We start from the raw sequence: 22,649 nt of genomic DNA, 5'->3' as shown, positions 1-22,649 counted from the left end.
GTAAATGCTAAGTAAGTTTGACTGATTTATAAAGTGTGACTATAACTTGATTTGTCAGGCTTTTTTGCTGTGAATCACCTGTCTCTGCCCACATGGACACCGACATATTCTTCATGTATCTATACATATCATTACATGCTTATGGTTTATTTTAATGTTTTTATTGTTGCAAAATAAGTGATCATTTTTTCAAACACTTGTTAAAAATAACACAATTCTAAATATTGTTTAGGTCTCTCTTTGTGGTAAGATTAGAGATTAAAACTGCTAGGTGGGGCCTTGATTTCATGAATGTTGTTTTCCTCTGAGACACAGGCAAGGCAACTAAAAGTGTACGTTTCCTGAGCAAAGCAGTTGTGACAAAAGAAAATAGAGCCCATAATGAATATGTTGGCACCTTGACAGTATTCAAGAGTGACTTACTGAAGATGGCAAAATTAAATTGGCAATTGCTCACTAGGGAACTGAGATTTCTTTGTTGTTTGTGTTTAAGTGTCACGAGAATATTGATTTCTCTTCCTGAGGGATGTTCTATCTTCCTTTCCTGAAAAGCAGGAGGATAAGAATAGAGCTGAGCTGCCTTGAAACAACTCGGTGAACATTTGAAAAACCAGAAGTACTCGTTTTTAACTGTATTCTTGTCGTACATCACTTACATTTTGAACAATATGAGGCCAACCTCGTATCACCTGCGTGGGTGAAATTAGGATATCTTGGGAGGATGCTGGGGAACTAGGCAATCCAATTGCTCCTGCACAGTTAGAAGGAAATGAGATCTTGGAGAAGAACCTCCTGTGATGTCATGTAACCACTTCTGATGCCACTGGAGTTATTTTTTCCTTTGCTTTTCTTACTCTCAGGACTTCAGCCTCAAAGACTGTGTAAAGGGAGTGGTATTAGGGGAAGCTATGCATGGTGGGATTACCATTCAGCGTACCCTACCTGTGCAGGAAAATCAGGAAACAAAATGGATTAGCACTGAGTACCCAGGGAGCTCCAAACTGGGGTGAAGGAATCCATCGCCCCAAGGTTTACCTCTCTCCAAAGCAAATACGAGAATGATGGGAGGAAGCTTTTTTTTCCTCCGCCTCTTTCTGCCCTAAGCTCTCACCACTGCATCCACAGGGCAAGGCATTTTGAATGCTTTGAAGTACCTGGCTAGGACGAAGGCAGGCTGCGCAGAAGGAAAGATGCAGGTTTTCCTGCAGGCCATAAAGGAGTATCTCAGCTCTCGTGCCCATGTAAGAAACCCCTGGCTTTGGGCTGAACAAAACTAATGACCTTAGAGAATATTTCTATGCAGGAGAGGCATGCAATCCTTCTAAGCCATGATAACAGCTGTGCAGAAGTCTAGAGAAATGACCTAAATTTACAACTTCATTCAGGAACTGTCTGAATCCACTAGTGACTAAATGTTAGTCACTATAGTTAGTCATCTATAGGAGGACCTTCCATTTAGTTAACACTTATGTTTGTCAACAGCAGAAACCTAAGATAAAATTTTTGAGACAGAAAAAGAGAATGTAGACTTACAAGTCTGCTCTGAACGTGCAGCTCTTTTTATTCCATGCAAAATGGCTTTTCCACTAGGACGTTTTGGCCAGGTAGGGATGGCTCATGAGAACTCTAAAAAATAGGACCTAAAAGCTACTGCTACACTTTCCTCATCCTTTAAGCTGTGTTTCAGATGAACACTTAAGTGCATGATAGAGTTTTTCAGTGGGGCTTCAGCCATATGTAGGTGTTGTCTAGAATCAAACTGGCATTTTTCTAAACCTGGATTTTTGTAAGTCTTTTAATAGCTGTTATACAGAACCAGAATTCTGCACGGTGCAATGTCAGCCTCCATCTTTAATTACTGTATGGCCTGTGGGAATGATATTGCATGTGGTAGCTCACATTCTGACAGCTTTATTTTCACAAAGTAAGTGTTAATGCCTGAATAAAACATATGGCGTGGAGCTCATAGGACGAATTATTTCACAAACTGCTGCTACTGAAGGTTAGTATTTCTAGAAACTGTTAGCATATAGAATAGCTTATCTGTGGTCCTTCTTGAGATTATTTGTATTAGTATATCTGAAAGTACCTGTTTGGATCAGAGTTTTATTCTGCAGGGTGTTATATAGGTCAGTGAGATCTCAGTGTAATATTTCCGCTCTTAAAATGCTCCTTTCTGTTGAAAATTCTGCAGGTTCAGTTTTCAAAACAGAGATCGGGTTTCAGGAATTGGTATTCCTGACAGGACTGATGGCCTTAGTGGCAATTGAATCCTTACCTGTTCTTTTAGTAATACACCATATACCGCATAGCTTGGATGCTGCTGAAGTTGAGGTGTGATAGATGTACGAGCCCGTAATGCTAAGGAGCATGGAAATTGTAGAAGCTCCTGGGAACAGTAACTCACTGTCAGTCTTTTTCTCGGGGAATCATTGTAATTCTGAGCACGGACTCAGGCTCTCCATGGCATAATGAAATAAATTCTGCAGTAACTTCTCCCCAGTTCCATGTCAGTATTAACGTCTCCTCTTGGCATGGAGTACCCTTCATTCCCATTTGTATTCAGACAGACACTACTGCGGCTCACACTTGAAAATACTAATTGGTTGAAAATTAATTCTATTTCTTAAATTATTATTTGGCTTTTTTACTTTTTAAGTGATTTTTTTTTAAGACTGGGGTTAATTTCTTGTAATATCAGCTGCCCTTTAATGCTTGCGTCTCCCTCATAAGCAGATTTAGTTCAGTGACATAAACCATGTTTGAGGATTTTACATAGGCCAAGATCCTTTCTGTTGGCTGCTGCAGGAATTGATACAGTGTGAAAAAGCAATAAGCCTGCTCACATATCTTTTATGTGAAATAGGTGTCTGTTTTCCCATCCAATCACCAGTAAAATAGAGAGTATCTACTGTAAATATGAATGTTGCCTGCTAAGAAGTTGAAGTATTCCTTTTTCAAAAGTTTTCTGGGTGAATAAGCAAGCTTCGCCACCCAGTCTTCCTAGTGTGATATCTGCTATAAGTGCCCACCACGACAATGGCCATTTTCATGTCCAATTCTGTCATTACCCAGAGACTTTCAGCAGGTCCCTCTCTTACAGTATGCTGGCAATCAGAAAAAAATGAAGATTTCTGATAAATATCTCACCAAAGATCCTTTTTGTACCTGTCTTCCCTGAACAAACTGTGTCTTTTGTATGAATATTTCAGTAACGTGAATTTTTATACAAAATCTGTGTTTATGCCAGTGAAGTTGTTATTTTGATTTACTTAAAAATAATCAGATGCCTTCCCTTTTTGCCCCTGATTTGTGAATACATGCATCCACAAGTACACAGACATGTCATAAGAGGATTGACTCAGGATTCACCCTTGTTGCCCTCCTATAACCATTTATGAATATTAGTAAGAGCACTTTTTTAATAAACATGCATATAATAGAGAACATTTTTTGAGTGTCTTAAGAGTGTCACGTATCGAGTGCAGGCTACTGACATTAGGAAATCTCACAGTGGCTAGGCTGAATGTTAAAGGGGATATCCTTTTTGTGCACAGTAGTGTAAACCGCTATTGTCTGAGGATAAAAAGAGCTGTATTACACACAGAAAGTTGACTGCCCAATGCTCTGCCTTTTCTTATTTAAAAGTACAATTAAGCATAGGATACAGGCGACAGTAAGGTGGGACAGCTCTGTAACTGCTGGTGTAGCATGCAGAGGAGACTGACAGATAACGAGCTGCTGCAGTTTGTCTGACTTTAAAGAAGCATCACTCTCAGGTACGATTACCTCCATCAGGCATGCTTTTCAACACAGAATATTTCAGCTGTTTTTTTTCTAATTTCTATGGTAGGAAGACACCATTCCCAAGATCTGTTTGAATCAGCTGAATGTTATCTTTGACTCTTCATTCACGCTGCAGGCATAGAGGATTTGGGAAAAAACACCTATCAATTAATGGCTGCACTTTTTAAAATAATTCCACTTCCCATCATCGCTGCCGCTGAGGACAGCGATGTGGCAGTTCATGCTGTGTGCCCCTGACAGATGCCAGCATGAACCAGCTATAATGGTACAAACGCCAAATTGTAGTTTCGGTGTATCAGTGAAGCAAAACGTGACGAGACAAGAGAAATGTCCTAAAATCTGTTCTGCAAAGACAGCAAGACTTAAAGGAGTGGGGTGAAGCCTTCTTTGAGAGCCTAGAGCCGTAACAGCAGGAGAGAGAGAAACTAAAAATGGTGTCTTCTCCTGATGTATAGACCAGATGTTCCTCTGCAACCAGCCTCCCTCTAACTTCTAAAAGAGTAACTAAACTATTTAAATTTCCCATCCACATTTACCTTACATTTGTAAATGATCCCGTTGCAGAATCTTCTTAATCAGCTATCCTTCAGGTTATATATGTTGCTGTCCTTCCTTTGCATTAATCACTGGAGTTCTTTTTTGTCTGAAAACAGTCATACCGTACGATCAGAAAATGAACGCACTGAAAATGCAACACTGCAAATTAAACACGTGGATAACGGCTTGTGGCTTCGGTAGACTGTGTTAACATGTGACAAGAGAGAATAGTAAACTGAGAAAGAGTTCTCCTGTGAATTCAGTGCCCCCATTATCTCTCCTTCTTTATCCGAAGGGCTGAGGAAACGTTTTTTGTTAGCCAAGACAGCTTGGTGCTTCGGCTTAATTTTCATTGCATAATTTTAAATACAGATCGTGTCTACAGTGCTGCAATTAATGGATAGCCTAAAGACTTATTATTTCAAACTAATTGATATGTAAGAAAGTTTAAATAACATCAGTGTTACGAAATTTTTAGGAATAACTTCTGTAACTAACTCAGAATAATGTTTTTACTGTTATATAGAGTAGCAGATCACTTAGTTATTCACTCACCAGCACTAAATCTGTATTTCCATACTTCTAAATACATTTACATGAGATGGGGAAAAGATGACATTTTATAGTCATTGTTCTAAAAGGTTTTTTTGCAAGTTAATAATCTCATTCATCTCTGATACTTGCTTACCATCATTTGGAATACTCCCAAAATTCAAGATGAATTTCTCTTATCCTCAACAAAAATGTGTATTCTACACATATTTTACATAGAGCTATAAACCAAGCAACCAATGCTTTTAAAGTATTCTTTTGCTTCCTCAAAGAACTTGATCAGTTACGAAAGGCGTTTATTTTTCTAGTGTCCATTAAACTTATCTTCAACTAGATTGTGATCAGAATTGGCATCACAGAATACACTGTAAAGTTGTAAAACCTCTCAAGAACTTTTTAATGCTTTTGGAAGATGTCAAGTACCGAAGTAATAATAAAACACTGATAGAGCATTAAAAAGATAAGTTCTTATAATGGAAAGAGGTTTTGTTCTACTGCCAATATTTTCTTAAATAAGGTTTTGCATGGTACAAAACTTTTCCAAGATAGAAGCTACCAATAGTGATACAAATAAATGAAATCAGATTAAAAACAAATTGGAGCTCGAAGGAGATCGTGTTATACATTTTGATGGCATGCCTCTCAGTGGAAAAAAAAACAAAGGACTTAGTGAAGTTCCACGAGATTCATCTCAGTTCAGGCTTGACCCTCTGGTGAACTAAACTTGGATGAACTGTATTAACTTCAGAAGGAGAGAAGCCAGGGACCAAATCCAGCACACACTGATGTCAATAGAAAAGCTCACTCTTCCTGTAGTAGGCTTGAGATCTGGATGAGGCCCCAGTGTGACCTCTGCGTGCTGTGGCCTACTGAGATCGGTGGGGAAGGGCGATACCAAAGGAACTGAAGTGGTTGTAAGTTGTAGTATCCCTTATTCTCCTGTCTCTGCTGGCTTCTAGGGAATTTGCATATCCCCTTTCCTAGCAACAGGAAGGTCTGACCACAAAACCCAACTGTGCTATTGGCAGTATCGATAAGAGATCTGTTCAAGAGGACTTTCAAGATGTCCAACTGCACAGTAAGATGAAAAGCATACCATAGCGCAGACTTAAACATGCAAGCGCTATGACACGCACATTTTCTGTCACCATAACTCACTAAACATATTCCACCACTCTTGAGAAGAGCTGACCTCAGGATCTGTGCCAGCTGGTTGGGCTGCAGCATGCTCAGGGTGGTAGTCCTTCACCCATACTAAGCGTTAGAGAGCAAAGCACCTTCAGAGGTTTCCCTTCTTTGTGGAGCTCGGGTGCTCAACAGAAACCCACATCAGGTTGTACGCAAAGAGAGAGAAAGGTGGGCACGTCTGGATGTGAGAATGGCATCTGACCTTCTCTGTGGGAATTTGTTATCCCTACCTGTCTGTTGAAGCAGGCTGGGATTTTAAGCAGCAACCTGGTCCTGTTTCCTAGACCTTTTCATGTTCGCAACTTCCTTAAATTGCAAAGACAAGACAGTTGAAAATCCTGAACACGACATTTGCACGGCTCCTTTGTGAGATTAGCTTCAGATCGCTGTTTGGGAAGGAGTGTGCGCTTCATGCGATTTTGTGCCAGTGGTTCTTTCATTTGACCTGGTTAGTTTGTCCCTGTACTTATAAGGTTGCCAGTACTGTAGATCCAAAACCCATCCAAGTCACTCACTGTCTTTTTGTAGACTTAAGTGAACTTCGGGTATGCTCTTTAACAGGCATGAGTTGAGTTCAAGCTACTCTGCGCGGCACTGGGGCAGGCTTTCTCTTGTTTATCTAGCTTTATGAAGTTACCTTATATGTCAATTTTCGCATCGCGGAAAGCTTGCTGAACATCATTGAAATAAAGTTTTCTCCATGGTTCATTTAAACTTGATGGGTAATTAGAGAGTTGCCCGAGTTTGCGGTAGTCAGCATTAATATGACCTTTGCAAAAAATTTTTAAATAAAAAACAATCCCTTGAACTTAATCATGAGGATGGCTCCATTAACCTCCCATTGCATAGTACTATTTAATCCAGTAAGAGCAGTACAGACAAGAGGAGGAGGTTTTTTCCCTTTTAAGTTCATTGTAGTATCGGGAAGTAAAAACCTTCGGGCTATTTTTAATTAGGTTGAACCTCTGGGCAGTGCCGCTCTTACATGAAGCTATAAAGGTTTTAAGAGTTGCAGTTAAAATTCCACATAAATTTTGTTCCTCAAGTCAAAAAAAAAAGTGTGTTGTGTAATACAGCACGAAACAACGAGAAGTGGTGGATACGTGGATGAAATAATGCGGAAGTAGAGAGATGTGAAGATAATAGTGATATATAAACACAGAGCAGCCATAAACAGTATCAGACTCTGTATCCTTGGTAGCAATGATACATCTCCATTTGATGTTCATTGTATAATAATGAACATATACATCAATATATAAATTTGAATCAAGTCCCAACTTTTTGTCATTGTTAAACTCAGCCTCAAACTTTCCTGACACTTGGAAGTACAAAGGCCAAAGTACTGAACCATCATTTCTGGAAGATGGAAAATGAGGGACAGTAGCTCTGTCTCTGCTGTTAAACTTCTGCCAGGTTCTGAATATACTTTTTTCTTGGCTTGTTGTGTTAGAAAATAATGGGTCGGTCACTAAATCGGCTCATCATTTGGGGAGAGTCAATGCACATCTCTGCTAATAGTAAAGAGGAAACCAGATTCATGTTGTTAATGAGTTAAGAAATATTTTGGAATAGCCTTCATTGTTAAAAGGGATTACAGAACTGCCACTACTTGAAAAGATTTTCAAAGAAACTTCTAAGGCTTTGATCTTTATTCAGACTGCGCTTGCTTTCTAGTCTAAAAACATTCATTTTTAACAGGATATTAACAGGAGGACTGACTGCTCAGTAATTTTCCAAGCAGACTTTTCAGTGAGGCTCCATCCTGCAGAAGCTTTCTGATGGGAAGAGGTAGTCAGTGCAAGGTAAACTTCAAAGTGCAGCGTAAGGCTTGATCAGTGGGATTATTTTTTGAACGAATGATGGCGTACTTCTAAACCTCCATGCAGTTCCCTGACAATTATCAATGACATGGAAATTATAGAGAGCATGTACTTTAAGAAACATGCCGTCTCAAGATACACGTGCCGTCTCAGTGTGTGTTAGGAGCTCTTCTTACTCAAAACAGCCTTGAGAGTCTGGGCTGAGTAGGAAGGGCAGAGCGGGATATCACAGTGAAAGGAGGTGCCAGACTTAATCATAGGATGACTCTTTTCCATTGAGTAGCACAGTGATGCCACTAGAGAGAGACAGAGAAATAGATTATTTATTTCCTTTTCATTGTCATATTTGAGAAGAAATCTCTGTGCTCGGAGGGAATTTTCTGCAATACTGATGGGACCTGTTAGAGGTGTCCTGCCAAGAGTCAGACACAGGCGACACTGTGATTATCTATTAGCAAGGTGGATGCGAGAGACTGAAAAACACTTTGTTAGACTGTATTCAGAGTTGAGTTTAGGCAAGGATCCAAAAGCTGTGGTGCAGGTTTCACCACATTTTTTTCAGATCTGTACTTCATCAGCTCCTGAGCCCTCACACAGGAGGCCTTAAGCACCTGAAGCTTTCGTTTCTTCTCTCTCTCCTCTTTCAGAAATAGCCAGAATCTCTCGCTCTGCGGGACAGCACCACTTTTAGGCAAAACACATTATACATAAAGTGGCCCTGCGGATTCCAGGACCCCCTGGAGACATCCTGCTTGGCTGCCATGGTGCTGCGCAGCTCTGAGAGTCCCGCATTCTCCGGTCCACCCGGGATTTGAAATATTTCTGGAATATATTGTTGCTGTTATAACCTCAAGATGTCATTTAAAAGGAGTTTCCAAGGGACTGTTATGATCTCTTGAGCTGAGAGTTACAATACTGCTACTCTTCCAAGGCCTGTGCTCTTGGACAGACAGCTGCCTGTTTACAGGGCACCTTGGAGGCATCGTGGAAGTGGAAAAAATCACTCGTTAGAAGGTAATGGATGCACTGATTTTTTTAGTTGTTTGTTTTGAAGACAATATCCAAAATATGGACAGCACTTTATAAAAGAACCGGTTAAGAAGCTCTATTTGAGCTATGTCACTAGTTATTTATCCTGGATCCACCCCAATAAACCAAGGGCAGTATCTGATGATAGATGAGACTCCAGTGGAGTTTCTCTGGATTTATTGCATTGAAACTGAGCAGATTCCCTTTGCTTACAGTGAAACTAACTTATTCCAGTGATAATGGAAAAGAGCGGAATCTAGCCTTAAAATGTTATACATGCTCATGGAGAGGCGATTTTTTTCCCATTCATATCAGCTCAAATTATCTTTGTTCATATGCATCATGAGATGCATAAGTCACGTATTTATAGAGTCATCAGAAAAACACTTGACAGCTTAAGAAAGCATTTTATCCACAAAAGGAAAGAGTTACACAAAATAGTCATCAGAAGGAAGAGTGATTCCAAGTATACAGCTTACAAGGCACAGAGCAGGGCTTTGCATGAGAATAAACTGCTGTACTGATGAAGAAATAGAAAACAAAATTATTGTGAGGAAAATCCTGCCATAGAATTCAGTACAAGCTATCTCTAAAGAAAATGCAAGAGATCTGAAATTACTACTAATAATACAACTGCTGGTAGGAAAAGATCACCAGTTTAGGCTTTTGCTGTAAGGAGCGTCTCTAACTCAAAAGTTTTCAGCAGAGGTACAGTACAGGCGTATGTGTATATAATACACATATAACCTGGGCAACACTGATGGGCATCTCATCACTCAAATATTTATTTTTTAATTAGCTCTTGGAATAGATGCTGGTTTACTGTACAGAAAGAAAATACGAGTTTCTTTACAAGAGTGTTAAAATCTAGGAGCCCAGGTCCCAGGTTTCTTCACAGTCCCATTGGTTTAATTGAGATTGCAGTTAATAAAGGTGAAGACAGAGATTGATGAAGGCCCTAAGGTTACAGTCTAATGCCTCGAGACAGCAGATATTAAAGGACGCATTTATACAGGGACTTGTTGTACATTAGGGAGGCACAGCAAATCACCTTCGCTTTAACAGGAAGAGACATAAAGCTGAAACATGGAAGATAACAGGGGAAGTCGGAGGGGGAATATATGAATAAGGGAAGATAACTCGGTATACAGTTTCTAGACTCCTTGGCTTGTGACGTGCTTCAGGTGTAACTGATTTTTTCAAGCCCATCTTGGGGCAATTTCTGAAGGAAAGTATGTGGACTGTGCAGCCTGTTGACATAGGAAAGCAGGGGCGGCAGTAGTGGATCAGTCAAAAATACAGCAACTCCTGAGCAAGCGCCCCTGCTCTCAGGAATACCACGGAGACCTTGCAGGGTGGGAATATCGGCTTGGTGTCTTAGAAGAATTGTGTGAAGAATTAGGGGAGCTTCATCTGGGAGAAAAAGGGCGTGGGGTGGGGCTGGCAGAGAGTAAGTCCTGGAGTTGGTGTCTCTCCTGTCTGTCACGGTCAGAAAAGTAACCATTATTTGAAAACGCAGTGATGGGCATGCACTGAGACTGAGATGCCCTTGTCTGAGGACAGGAATCATTAACGGGAACTTTCCAGTCAGTATAAAGACATTTCCTGCACCGGCTGTCGTTTACCTAGTGCAACGCCATTCCCTGCGCCGTCTCCGATACTGAGTGCCCTTAGGTTTTCTGTAGTGATTCCACACTCCAGCATCTTCTGAGATAAAACCTCAACTACCTGAACAGTTTCATTTCATGCTTAGCAATACTGTCTATGAGTAGCTATGTTAAGCCCAAATGTTAACACAGTGGCATGTTCCTTTTTGCACTTGCTTGCAGTCACTGGGAGAAAAAGAAAAAGAGACATTTAGGTGCTCTCTGCACATGTAGAGGTGTTAACTCTTTTCCCAGGCCTGGATAAACAGCTTCCCAAGAAACTGCATTTCCCAGCTGCTATCTTTGGGCCATTCTTTCACGTGGCAGAGGCGGGTATATGGCTTTTGGAAAGGTCCTGCAGAGGAGTCCCGGGTTCTCCTCAAACCCGTCCTCCTCACCTCAAGTCACCGTCTTCTGCAGCCCCCCGTAGCACGCTGAGGGCTGCAGAGCCATGAGGCGCGAGGACAACTAAGCAGTGGTTACTCCTTTGCCTTCCCAGCAGAAATCTGCGTAGTGGAGGGAATAACATGGTCCTTAATAAGAAACTCCTTCTGTTTCCAATTAAACAAAAATTGCTGCCTATAAATCACTTGATCCTTGAGCTCTGTTCCTCAATTTCACTCTCCCTGTTATTGAGCCTCCATCTGCTTTTAACAATTCTTGCTACTCATATGTCTTTTAATGCGGTATCCCTCCAGAATGGCTTTCTAATTAAGTAAGCTCTGAAAATGAAAAGCAGCAGAACAGCAGCCTGCTTGTGCTCTGTACCCTTAATCTGGGAGTCCTCTATGTGCTATTTTGAAAGCTAAATTGAGGTCACTGACATTATGCATATTTGTTGTCTGATGCAGTCTTAAAAGCCCCAAATCCTCTATTCAAAATCATCTTCAGGTACATGGGTCAAACAGTTGCAGGAAGAAAAATAAGTATTTGGACCTTTTGCAGATTTAGAGAAACTGGAGGAATGAGAAAGGGGCCACAATCTCAGACCGGTATTTCTGTTGCAGTATGCTTTCACTGACCAGTGAAAACATCAGTGTCACTGGTGTTAAGAAAATAAATAGTTCTGATGACATGTGAAAAGGAAAATGGGAGCTTTGCTAAACAGAAATATCCTGTAGAGGTTGCAGTCCCCCTTTTGTTACGAATCACGTAGTGACCGGTTATTGCCTCTTGTCAGAATACATTCTGCTGAAATTGCACAGAAGAAATGAATGCAGTTGAGTTTCTCATCAGTAAAACAGAAAGAACAGGTACTGTTTGTGTGGAGTGAACTATTATGCTGCATGTGGGTAGTGCCACGGTTATTATGGATACAAATTAGTATCACACTTCAACTGGTGAATAAATACCATAACTAAATACCAAAAAAAAGTCATTATTTTGATATTTTGCTGCCCTCTGCCTCAAGGGGAAATAGCACAACTTAGGAATTTTTCACATTTGGATTCAGAACTCAAAAACTGTTAAAATAATTTTAAAAACTTGAGAATAAAGAGTTTGCTGTTGGAAATGTCAGGCATTGCTGGATATACCAAACTGTTTAGTCCTCAGAGTGCATTTTTACCTGGATTGTTGAGCGAGGATATTTTGAGTATTTTTCATTCATAATTCAGAGCAAAAATGAGTGTGATCAAGAAAACAAAGTATGTATGAATAATGCAAAATAAGATAGATTTAAAAGGAGGTATAAAAGAAACACAAAACAAAAAACTGGCTTTACAGACAAATTACAAGTGGAATGGAAAATCTGAAACCTCAAAAAGTTTATTTTGAGTCATAACAAATTTTTGCAGTGGAAGAACTTAATCAAAACAAATATGGCCATAATCAAGAAAATTGCATTTTGGTGGGTTTTTTTTCACCAAAACGTCTAACCAGTTGTATTTCATACATAACTTTATCAAAACATTTTTGCTTGAAGATTAATTCTTTAGATGCTTTTTAAGTCGTGACCCTTGCGTTATTTTTGCGTTGAAAATATATTTTAAAAAGACATGTGAGCTGGAATGAATCCCAGTCCGCGTGGAAGTGGGTTGGTTTTGCATCAGATAACTAACTGCCTCTGGCATGGGATCTTACATCAGGAGAATGATGCTACGAGGTCACACCGCTGTGCAGACCAAGCATGCAGTATCTCAAGCTGTATGGGGAAGGAAGAGAGGGAAAAATTGTTTGGAAAACACTTTCATTACTAACTTCCGAAACGCCACTTTTAAGATACAACGGGAAGGAGCAGCAGTGTCCGCATTAACAGCTTCAAAGGTGTTGCTGTGGCAGGAAGGGAGATGGGTTGGACATGGTTTCCCCCACAATTTCCCTTTCCCCTGGGCTGCCAAAGCGAGGGGGAGGAGGTCAGATGGAAGCGGTGCTGCGTATCGGCCAGCTGTGTATCCGCCGCCTGTCTTCAAGCCATGGAGGCTGGCTCTCGGGTAGATGCAGTAGACTTTGGCGAGACGCTGGCAACAGCAACAGCCCAGAGATGCATTCCCAAATTTGCAATGCGTGTGATAGGGCCATGTTTTAGTCCGCTGGTTGTTTTTAACGCACACGGTAAGGTCTTCGCTCCTGACACCTGAGGTCCTAGATCCGGATGCCATTTGTTTGCGCAGATACCTATTTCCCGTTCTTGAGCTACTGCAAAACTTTTCTTAACTTTGCTCTACATCTGAAACTTCTGGTAGCTCATTATTAGATTCTTATACCTCGTTAGCCCAGCTTGTTTGCTTTTCCACAGTTGTTTTAAGGTAACTGAAAATAATAATTCTGAAATTTAAAAAAAAAAAAAAGATTCTGCAGCAGGAAAGAGGGATGAGATGTATTTCAGGTATTGAGAAGGGAGAGGAGTTCAGTATTCAAAACCTAAACTCAGGGACAAGATAATATGAAACACTGCAAATGTGGAATAATTAAAGATTAAGGGGTTTAACACATTTATTTTATTTTTTAATTTTCTAATTTTTTTTAACCTAAACACTCTATGTGAACTTCAGCCCTCCTGGTAACTTGTGTTGGCAGCACGTTGCATTTTTCATGGGATCATTTTATTTTTGTTCTTGGTAGAAACAGAAGTTCATTAGATCACATTGCAAGTATGCAGAAGTCTACAGGGGCTTGATCAGGATAGTCTGAAACCACAGCTTCTGCTTTTGTAATTCTTTATTGATCACAGTTACTGTTTTTAACGCTATGTTATGCTATGTTATTTTGGTAGGTTTATTAACAGCTATAAATAGTTTCAATAATACCATCCCTTTCCTTTCCTGAGTGCATTTTCCTTGCTTTTAGATGAATGACAACATTCATTTTCACCTCCCACATTCCAAGGAAGGGTTGCTGAACGATGACCCTTTTTGGAAAGTGGTTGTAGCCAAGGATGCCGAAGAGCCCTTTGAATTGAGAGGGAATGCGAGCCGATCAGCTGGGCAGCTGGCTGGCCTCCAGGAGCTCTGCTCTCTGAGGCATGGGCTTAGTCGTGTAAAGCCCTGCTCATGTCCATCCCTAAGGCTAGGGGCTGTGTTGGTTGTAGTCGAGGTTCGAAGGATACAGTGGTGTTCGTCTGGGGCACGAGGGTGTGCGAGCCCAAGCCCCTCAGTCACCCACTGGCTGAAGTCAAAGGGGACCCTCAGGCATGGCTTCCCGGTGGAAGCCCTTGTGGGGTATAGCTAACAGAGGCAGGGCAGTCACAATCAAAGCCTCACCATATCTACTGTTAGTTTGAGCAGGACAACTTGGTGGCCCAGTGGTCCACAGCCTGTTCCAAGCTGTGCTGGTGTATATCCAGTTTGCTAAGTGATCATATAAAGGGAGTGGAGGAGAGCACTTTCAAACCTCCCGAGCTTTGATGCCTACCTAAGCTCAATTTCTCTCCTTCCATCTGTAATTTGGGGATAATAAGACTGATAGTTACCTGCTTTGTAAAGCTGATGTGAGTATCAGGTGATGTTTTTTAACTAGCACTGTTGGGTAAAAAATAAAGGGTAGGTAGATAGAAGCATACATTCAAGAGCTAGAGCTTCTGGCCACAGCCGTCAAGAGTGACTAACACATTCATCTCTTGTCCCAAAGGACCCCACTGCGAACACTTAATGACGGCTCCAAATTTTAAAGTAGTAACTCATTGACTGTAAGTAAAGTACATGGGAGTGTGATTTACCTGAACAAGAAATAATGTTTCCAACCCCTGGTGGGATACTAAAGCCGCATGGAGGTGACATTAATAGGTCATTTTTGTTGGGGGTTTTAACCAACAGGAGAGGAGAGAGGATCTATAAGAGGGCAGATAGTGAGATAACAGAAGGAAGAAGGTTGTTACGTGTTAACGGGAACAGTGGTCCAGATAATGATCTGCCCGTCTAATCATCAGTCTCATTTTCCTCCCCTTGTCTGGCTCCAAAATCCTAAAAGCAAGTGTAGGTCACCTTCTTTAGTAGCTAGAGAGCAGAGAAATTGGGGTAGGTGGACTGGTGATGGGAAGCAACCCAAGGGGAGAGCAAACTGAACGGTAGGGCCACACTGGGCTGGAGTCTGGTGGGGTGCTGGTTGTGCAGAGAGGTTTTGACTTGCACACACGCACTGACATGGCACTTTGTCATGCCGTCAGCAAGCCAAATAAAAGACGTCCATGACTACTGTGACTAATGGGAGGGCAGCTTTCTATTAGTGAATGAACTGTAATGTCCCTGTAAAGCCACAGAATATGGTTATCATTATCTAATAGAAGGATACTGAGGCTTTTAAAAGAAAAACAGCTGGTTTTTTTGAGCCAGCTGGTTTTAAGCAGGCAGCTTGTTTCTTTAACCTTGACCCGCAGCAGTTTGCCAGTGTTGTGCCTGGGGCTGGTGGTTTAAAGAGAAAGACGGCCAATGCACTGTGAGACTGTCGTGGGTTTGCAAGCCCCAGGCTCACTGAGGAAGACTTCAGTGAGGGGTCGGGTCTGGCAGTACGGGACGGCTGCATTGCGCCCAGGCCCACCCGTTGTGCTCTTCATTGCAGCTGCAGTCCTGTGTGATAGCTTGGTGGTCAGGGAATGGGCGCTGAGGTGCTCGTCTGAAGCCGAGCAAGGGGAAGGACCGACAGTGCCTTTGAAATCAAAAAGAAAACTCATTTTTACACACTGTTGCAGTTTTAATCAACCCTCCTTGTCTACTGTCTGCTCCTTCTCAACTAACTTCAACCTTCTCATGATTAGATATCTATATAGACTGTCTCTGGAGACACTGAAGAGAGAGAAGTAGCTCCAGATTCATGTCATTTCTATTAAACGCTCGACTTAGGGGGGATTATCCACTGGAGGCACTTTAGGAGGTGAATATTAGACACAATTGCTATCTAACAACATGCTTATGGTTGCACTGGGTTCAGATAACGTTCAGTTTCTAAGGGATTTCAAATCTTTCTATTGCTCTTAAACCTAATTAAGCAAATCAAGGTTCTGAAGGAAGTTGAGAGCCAGGAGACTTTCTCTGACTTTTGATTTTACATACCTCCTTCTGTACCTGATGTGCCCAGAATTCACAAATTCAGTAACTCCATGTACAACAATGAGGTGGGGAAATGCAGCAGCCCATCTCTGACTCAGACACCCCTGTGTAAAGAAATTCATGCCCTTTTATAAAGCTATGTCTTCCAGTGCTGTGGAGCCTTTCCCATGATTCCTAGATTTATAAAAAATACTGTATGCAGAGTTGCCTCTCCCTGCAGGAACTTTAACTGGCTTTGTGGGGTACTCGGACACTGCTGCGGATCTGCACCGGCAGCCCAGAGCCCGGCTGCAAACGCTCCTGAACAGGGAAAGACAACGGCACTTTGTGTGCCTGGGGCACAGCGTGCTCGGAGCCCGCTGGCGTGCCCTGCCTCTGCCATCGCTGCTGTTTCGGATTAACCCAAGGAATGTTTTGTCCCACATCTGGCATAAATCTCCCGCTAACTGTGACAGCATCTTTGGGTAATTGTCATACATAAACAGAAGGACTCACCTTCCCCTCCCTCCCTCCTGTTTTGTAAGCAGTGTGGGTATTTAGCAGTGAACTGTAACCAAAAGTGTGATTGCACCGTGATGGTAGACCTTTTGCCTAGAACATAATCTTTGGATTTGCAGTGTGACCTACGTGAGGGCCATGCTGCCGTCACTCTGAAGTAGAGGCCAGTGCAGATGTAGCCTCTTGGTGGTTGAGAAGGTCGCTGCAGCAGGCGTGGAGTCCTGGGGCTGCGGGGCCCCGGCGGTCAGCTGGGCAGTGAGGGATGATCAGCATCGTTTGTGGGTTTTTCCCGCCAGCCGTGCTACGGCACTGTTCCTCTGATAATACCTCTACTCCTGGAAGTGTTATCAAAATGGAGACGAAAGGAGGATCCCTTAAAAATTTGTATCTAGACATAAAGCCAGAAAACAAAGGAAGTCCAGGAAAAAAGAAGGGTACCACACGAAAGAAGGGTGTTACGGTAGTGGTTGTCTAAGTGTTGATACAAATATATATTTTAGAGGCAGGGTGTATTTAATGCAACCGTTTGTGCCTCAGACTCGGTGTCTGCTGTCAACACTGCGACACCGAGGTGGGAAACTGAGGCCAGAACAGCTGGAAAATTGCCAGAAACAATGCAGGAAAGGAACTTTAGGAGCAGAACCAAAAGGAAAAAGCCAGATCTTAGATCCTGAGGAAGAAAAGCTGCAAAAATTGTCTAATTAAGGAATGTAGAACTAGACCAGGTGAGCTAAGGACGTTGATTTGCACATCAGGAGAAAGGAGAAGAGACCTCACAAAAATAAAATCAGAGATGCAGGATGAAAACCAGGACAGAAGCATGGGGAATGGGTTTGGAAGGGCTCAGAGGGAGGGGTGGTGGTAAAGTCACATGCTGTGGACAGACCAAGGATGGTAAGAGTAGTATAGGTCCAAATGTTCGGGTGAAAGTTTGTATTGCCTGTTGTGAGCCGTCACAATGGGGTGAAGGAGACTTGAAACTAGAAAGGATAGACTTAAGCATAGAGCTGAAGGATCAGAGTTCATAGCACCTTTATGCATCCTGGAAAAAAATACAGCTCAAAATACAACTGCCTAAGAAACTATTGCAAAACTGCTGCAGCTACAGTTAGCAGAACCTGACTCCCTCTTTTTAAGAAGGTGGGTGGATGGATGGGTGGATGGATGGATGGACGGACGGAGCGGGTTTGGGTTTGGAACTCACCCCTTTTGCTTCCTGCCGCACTCATATTGGTTATGATGAAAAAATTGGCTTTTTCTTCAGCTGAAGCCTTCATACACATTAATGTTTTTTAAATAATGGATCATGCAGATCCTAATATGGGCACTAAAAACAAAGGCTGTACAAATAAATACTGGGAAAGGGCCCACAGCTTCCTGAAGACTGATAGCCAGATTTCTTTCTGCATGCCTTTTGCATCCTGTTGATGATATGACACTTTTTCCCCAGTAACGTCCAAGACACATACTGCATTAATCAGATAATGTAACTTTCCATGATCTAGCCCTAAGAAATGTAATTTAACTTTTTTTTTCCCCTCCCTCTTTGACTCCCTTTGACAACTGACTTTTTCCTAATGGTTTCTCCAACCCCAGAAATCTGGCAAAGGTTATGATATTGTTCTCAGAGCAATGTTTGTGGTGTGATTAATGTGTGATTAGCTACCTGAAGCTTAATTAAGGCCTTGCTCTTTCAAAGCTTATCTGGGACCCATACTGAATACTTGAATCGGGTCTTGTGAAAGCCAGTGGGAGTATGGACACCAATACAGTTAAATCCACATATATTTTAAGGATCTGGGTACCCACGCCCATTCCTTCAGCTTTGCAATGACTGCATGGAAATCAATAGGCGGACTGGATGTGTGACGCTAATACGAAAAAGAAAGGAATGTATCCGTGAATCATGCAAAAATGCGTTATTAATCCCCGCCCTGCCTCGTGTGGTACGTTCCCCATGCTGTAGCACTGGTCTCATCAGATACACCTGAAGACAGCTTGTCTCTTTTGTTGTAGTTGCAGGTGGAACTTGATCAGGAATATCAAGACAAATTTAAAAGACTGCCCTTGGAAATTCTGGAGTTCGTACAGGAAGCCATGAAAGGGAAAATCAGTGAAGATGGAGACCACAGTTCTGCCCCCTCTTCCCTGGCATCTGACAGTGGAAAATCAAATCATAAACCTCTGCAAAGTGAAGAGGAATTGGAAGAAGATAATCCAGAAAAAGTATTTGATACTACTTTTTAACTGCCCAAGAAACAATCAGTGCGCCAGGGCGCACCGCTCCCCAGCTGCCCGTCTCCGCTGTCCCGATAAGAGCTGCCGCTGAAGCGCTTCGGGAGGCAGGAGGAATCTGCATTCAAGTGCACATTTCCCAAAAGGAACATTTTATAAAAAGTATTGTGCAAAGGTCTTCATTCTCATTCTTCATCTTATTATTATTCTAAAGCTTAGTGCAGTTGTAATGGGAAAATTCGTATGTTAACCATCCTCTCCTCCTTTTTTTTTCCTTTTTTTTTTTGGCCAATTTACAGTGGGTAATTTTCTGGCCATGTTCACTGTTAAGAATGTTTAATGAAGACCAGAGTATTGTACAGAGACAAATGTGTGCAGATTTCCTTTTGAAGTGCCAGTGCAAGGTGCTCCAAACTAATACAGATCCTAGAGAATATTGTAAGAGTACTTAATCATATTTGTTTCCTTCTTTATAACTGCACCTTGACAGCTGCACCATCATTTAACATTTGCACTGAAACATTTAATCCTTTTTAGCTTTGCAAGCACTGGTGGCTTGCTGTCTTGATATTATGTTTATCACATGGAAAGAAATATATTTGCTGCTGAAAATTCTTGGAACTGTGGGGACAAGAGGAAAACAAAGAGAAGAACTCTGCCTGGAGATTGTCGGTGTCTGTGTACGTCTGTGTTTGTTATACTGTGTGAGTGCATATATGTTTGTATATATATATAGCTATATGTGCACACACATCCGTCTATATACACACACGGCATGTTTCTATTTGAAGTCGGTGTGGTCTCTTGGCCAAATTAAAAGTTTCAGGGATACGTGAATAGAGAATCTTCATGAAAGCTAACATCTGGGTTGTACTGCTATAAAATAGTCAATGAATCATTAAATTCTTTTTGTGGTGTTAGTGTTGTAAATCAAAGTAGTTTTAGAATATAAATTTGATATATATTTTCCAGACTCAAAAGTATTGATTTTAAGTATCATATTTTAAGCTTACTGAATTTGATAGGATTATAAAATGTTTAGGACTACAGTATTTGAAATTTAACAGAATCTTCCATTATTTTTAAGACTGAGGTTCAGTTTTACTAAGGTCTGAAATTTAAAAGCAAAATATAAAAACCTGATCACTGTTATTTAAAACTGTGTATTAATCCGTTTAACTGACTTCTTAAAATAAGAACAATCAAAGCTAGTGTACTGTGTGATGTGCATGAGAGAAGTAACAGCACATTTTGAGAAATTTATATCAGACGACAGAGAGACTTTGTGAAAGTCAGGATATTTGAAAAGGTAAAGAAATGCTATTCTCTGGATTCCCATACTAGCAAAAATAGGAACTATGAAACGTTACGGACGGATTCTTATTTGTACCCAAGCCAATGCATAATGCTAAAGGCCTTTTCCTCAGCCGTCTGGTGAAGAGGCGACTTAGGGCAAAGGATAAACCAGCTCGAAAGACACAGAGTTGTGTCGAGAGGCTTGATCCTGCAAACTCGCCTAAAGGACTTTTCCTGCGCACCACTGGGCTCAGCGCAGCTGTTCTGGGGAATAACGTTCAGGTACACGTTTGCAAGATCGGGGCCTTACTTTGTGTTAAAAAGCAATCGGAGAAAGAAGTCGATCACATAGGGAGGCATTTGAATACACCGTAACAGTTAAGTTACTTTACTTCCATTCCCTCAGGATTTTAGTACTTTAAAGTAACTTATTTTATTTAAATTTAAGCAATAAAAGACAAATCAAGCTTAAGTTTTCAGTTAAATACTGGTGTGTATATATATAAGTTCAAATCTTGGAAAACGAACAGTATTTTGATGTTTCTTTTTTAAACTTAGAGCAGAAAGAAAGAAAAATTGCACATTGTTTGGAGATCATATTTTGGATTAAACTCTTCTGGTTTATGATGATGAAATTAGTGAACGTGAAATTCAAAAATCTGACTTTCATCTTAATGCTAGGAAAGGTGAATCCTCTGTTAATCCTTGTTTTGCACTTTGAAATCAATCGTAAATCACTCATTGAAAACGTAGAGAGTCAAGATGTAATGCTGCATTTTATAAAGTAAAAATGACATATTGCCTAAATTATTAAAAGAATAAACTGATAGCAGTGTTCACAATAAAACTGAAGACTATCGCGTTAGAGAAAGCGTGGTACAGCGCAGGCTTTTCGGTAAAATCTTAGCTCCTTTGAATTTCAGCGCTACGTTCCCGCGGGGACTTCAGCGGAGCCAGGACTTCACCACAGTCTTCAAAGAAACTTGGGCAAATACCAATTAACCTTTTATTTATATTTAAAGGTAAATAAATATACCAGTTGGATTAAATATACTATCAGCTGTAGTCATTTTACAGTACGTTTGTATTTGACCATTTCCTGTACTCACATTTTTTTATATCTGTACAGTGCCACTTTCTGCAGGTGTAAGGTAGTGTGTAATACTGTACATCTTGCATTGTTCAAACTATTTCAGTGAAACAGATACCATTTAATATTGATATTACTTGAACTAGAGTAAGATAATGAAAAAAGGGTCTTTATGATGTGCAAGTCTTGTGCCTTTTATGTATTTGCCTTGTTCCGTGTTGAATGTGTGGAAATGCTGTATCGTGGACTTTCTGCTGTATAGAGTAGAGCTGTCTATATTAAACTAGGTCGTGCACTTCAGATATCTTTACACTACTGAAAATAGCTTGGTTTTGGCAGTATAAACAGAATTTTAAAAATTCTAATGAAGGCCAGACATTTTAGATTTAACATGTTCATAATTATGTTAATTAATGCTCATGTATTAGCTAAACATTCACTGAACGATAACTAAAGGAACATCATTGCCTGCCTTTCTTTGAAATCAGTGTTGCTCTTGTACATTGTATTAATAGTGTCTGTGATTGATTAGTCCTGGATGATTTGCTTTCAAAGTAGGGTGAAATATTTCAGTTAACATGTACATATGTTTCGGTTCCTCAATCTATATTGTTTCAGAGGCATAATTCACATTTTTGTAAAAATTCTATGCAATTTTGTGGCATGATGTTTCTTCCACTTGTAATTTTATGTGCTTACATTACAGATCCAAAGGACAAATAAAAATTTCTTAACACAAGGCAGTTGTCTTCTCTGTTCATTGACTCAAGAGCCTCAGTTGACTCAGGAGACCTTCCTGGCCTCGAAGACCTTGCCCTGACCCCTTTGCTCCCGGGAAGGGCAGTGCCACGAGGAGTCAGTGACGTTTCTCTGCGGGCTCTTGTGTTCACAACGAGAACAAGAAATTGCACGTGCCTGGGCATCCCCCGCCCCTCCCAGCAAAACGTGTTATTTGCTGGTGCTCTGAAACAAGGGAAAACAAAACAAGTGCACGGCACTGGTGAGAACTGGTAAGAAAACGTACTGGTTGACAGGACAGGCTTTTGTGGAACAGCAATTGCATGACTTTCAGCCGTACCTCTAAACTGCCTCGACAAATTATAGCAGCCTTACTTCTCTTCCACTGCCCCAGCTGTTTCGCTAATCATCTATGCAATTATATATGCGCTGTGAAATGTACCTTTGCAGGGGCCTTCCACTGAGAGCATTGAAAAATAAATCTATTCCTTTGGCTTTTGACTCTCCTTTCCCTATTTAATTTACAATGTCAAAAATTATCTCCGGGAGAAGAGATAAGCAGGTGTATTAATCCAGTGTACCTATTAAAATAAATAGTCTCCAAGGCGGCTAGAGTCAAACTGCTCACGAGGAGAGGTGTGGGGAATGGGGTCTGAGCAGGGGGATGGACACGGCACGGTGAAAAGCAGGCAAGGAAGGGAGGAACAGAGCCGAAAGCCGGGCCCGT

General features: G+C 41.1%; 1 protein-coding gene across 1 annotated transcript in view; it reads left to right on the top strand.

Moving 5' to 3' along the window:
• The window catches only part of PLCB1 (phospholipase C beta 1), a 405,965-nt gene extending 384,050 nt beyond the window's left edge, over positions 1 to 21,915 (top strand). The window contains exon 32 of the mRNA XM_075147729.1: positions 18,580 to 21,915. Coding sequence (XP_075003830.1) covers positions 18,580 to 18,810 — 231 coding nt within the window. The 3' untranslated portion in view covers positions 18,811 to 21,915. The remainder of the gene's footprint in view (positions 1 to 18,579) is intronic.
• Positions 21,916 to 22,649: the final 734 nt, after the last annotated feature.

Source organism: Calonectris borealis, chromosome 3 (assembly GCF_964195595.1).
Source record: "Calonectris borealis chromosome 3, bCalBor7.hap1.2, whole genome shotgun sequence".
NCBI lineage: Eukaryota > Metazoa > Chordata > Aves > Procellariiformes > Procellariidae > Calonectris > Calonectris borealis.
Note: the sequence above shows the minus strand (reverse complement) of the source record. Positions and strands in the feature narration are given on the sequence as shown.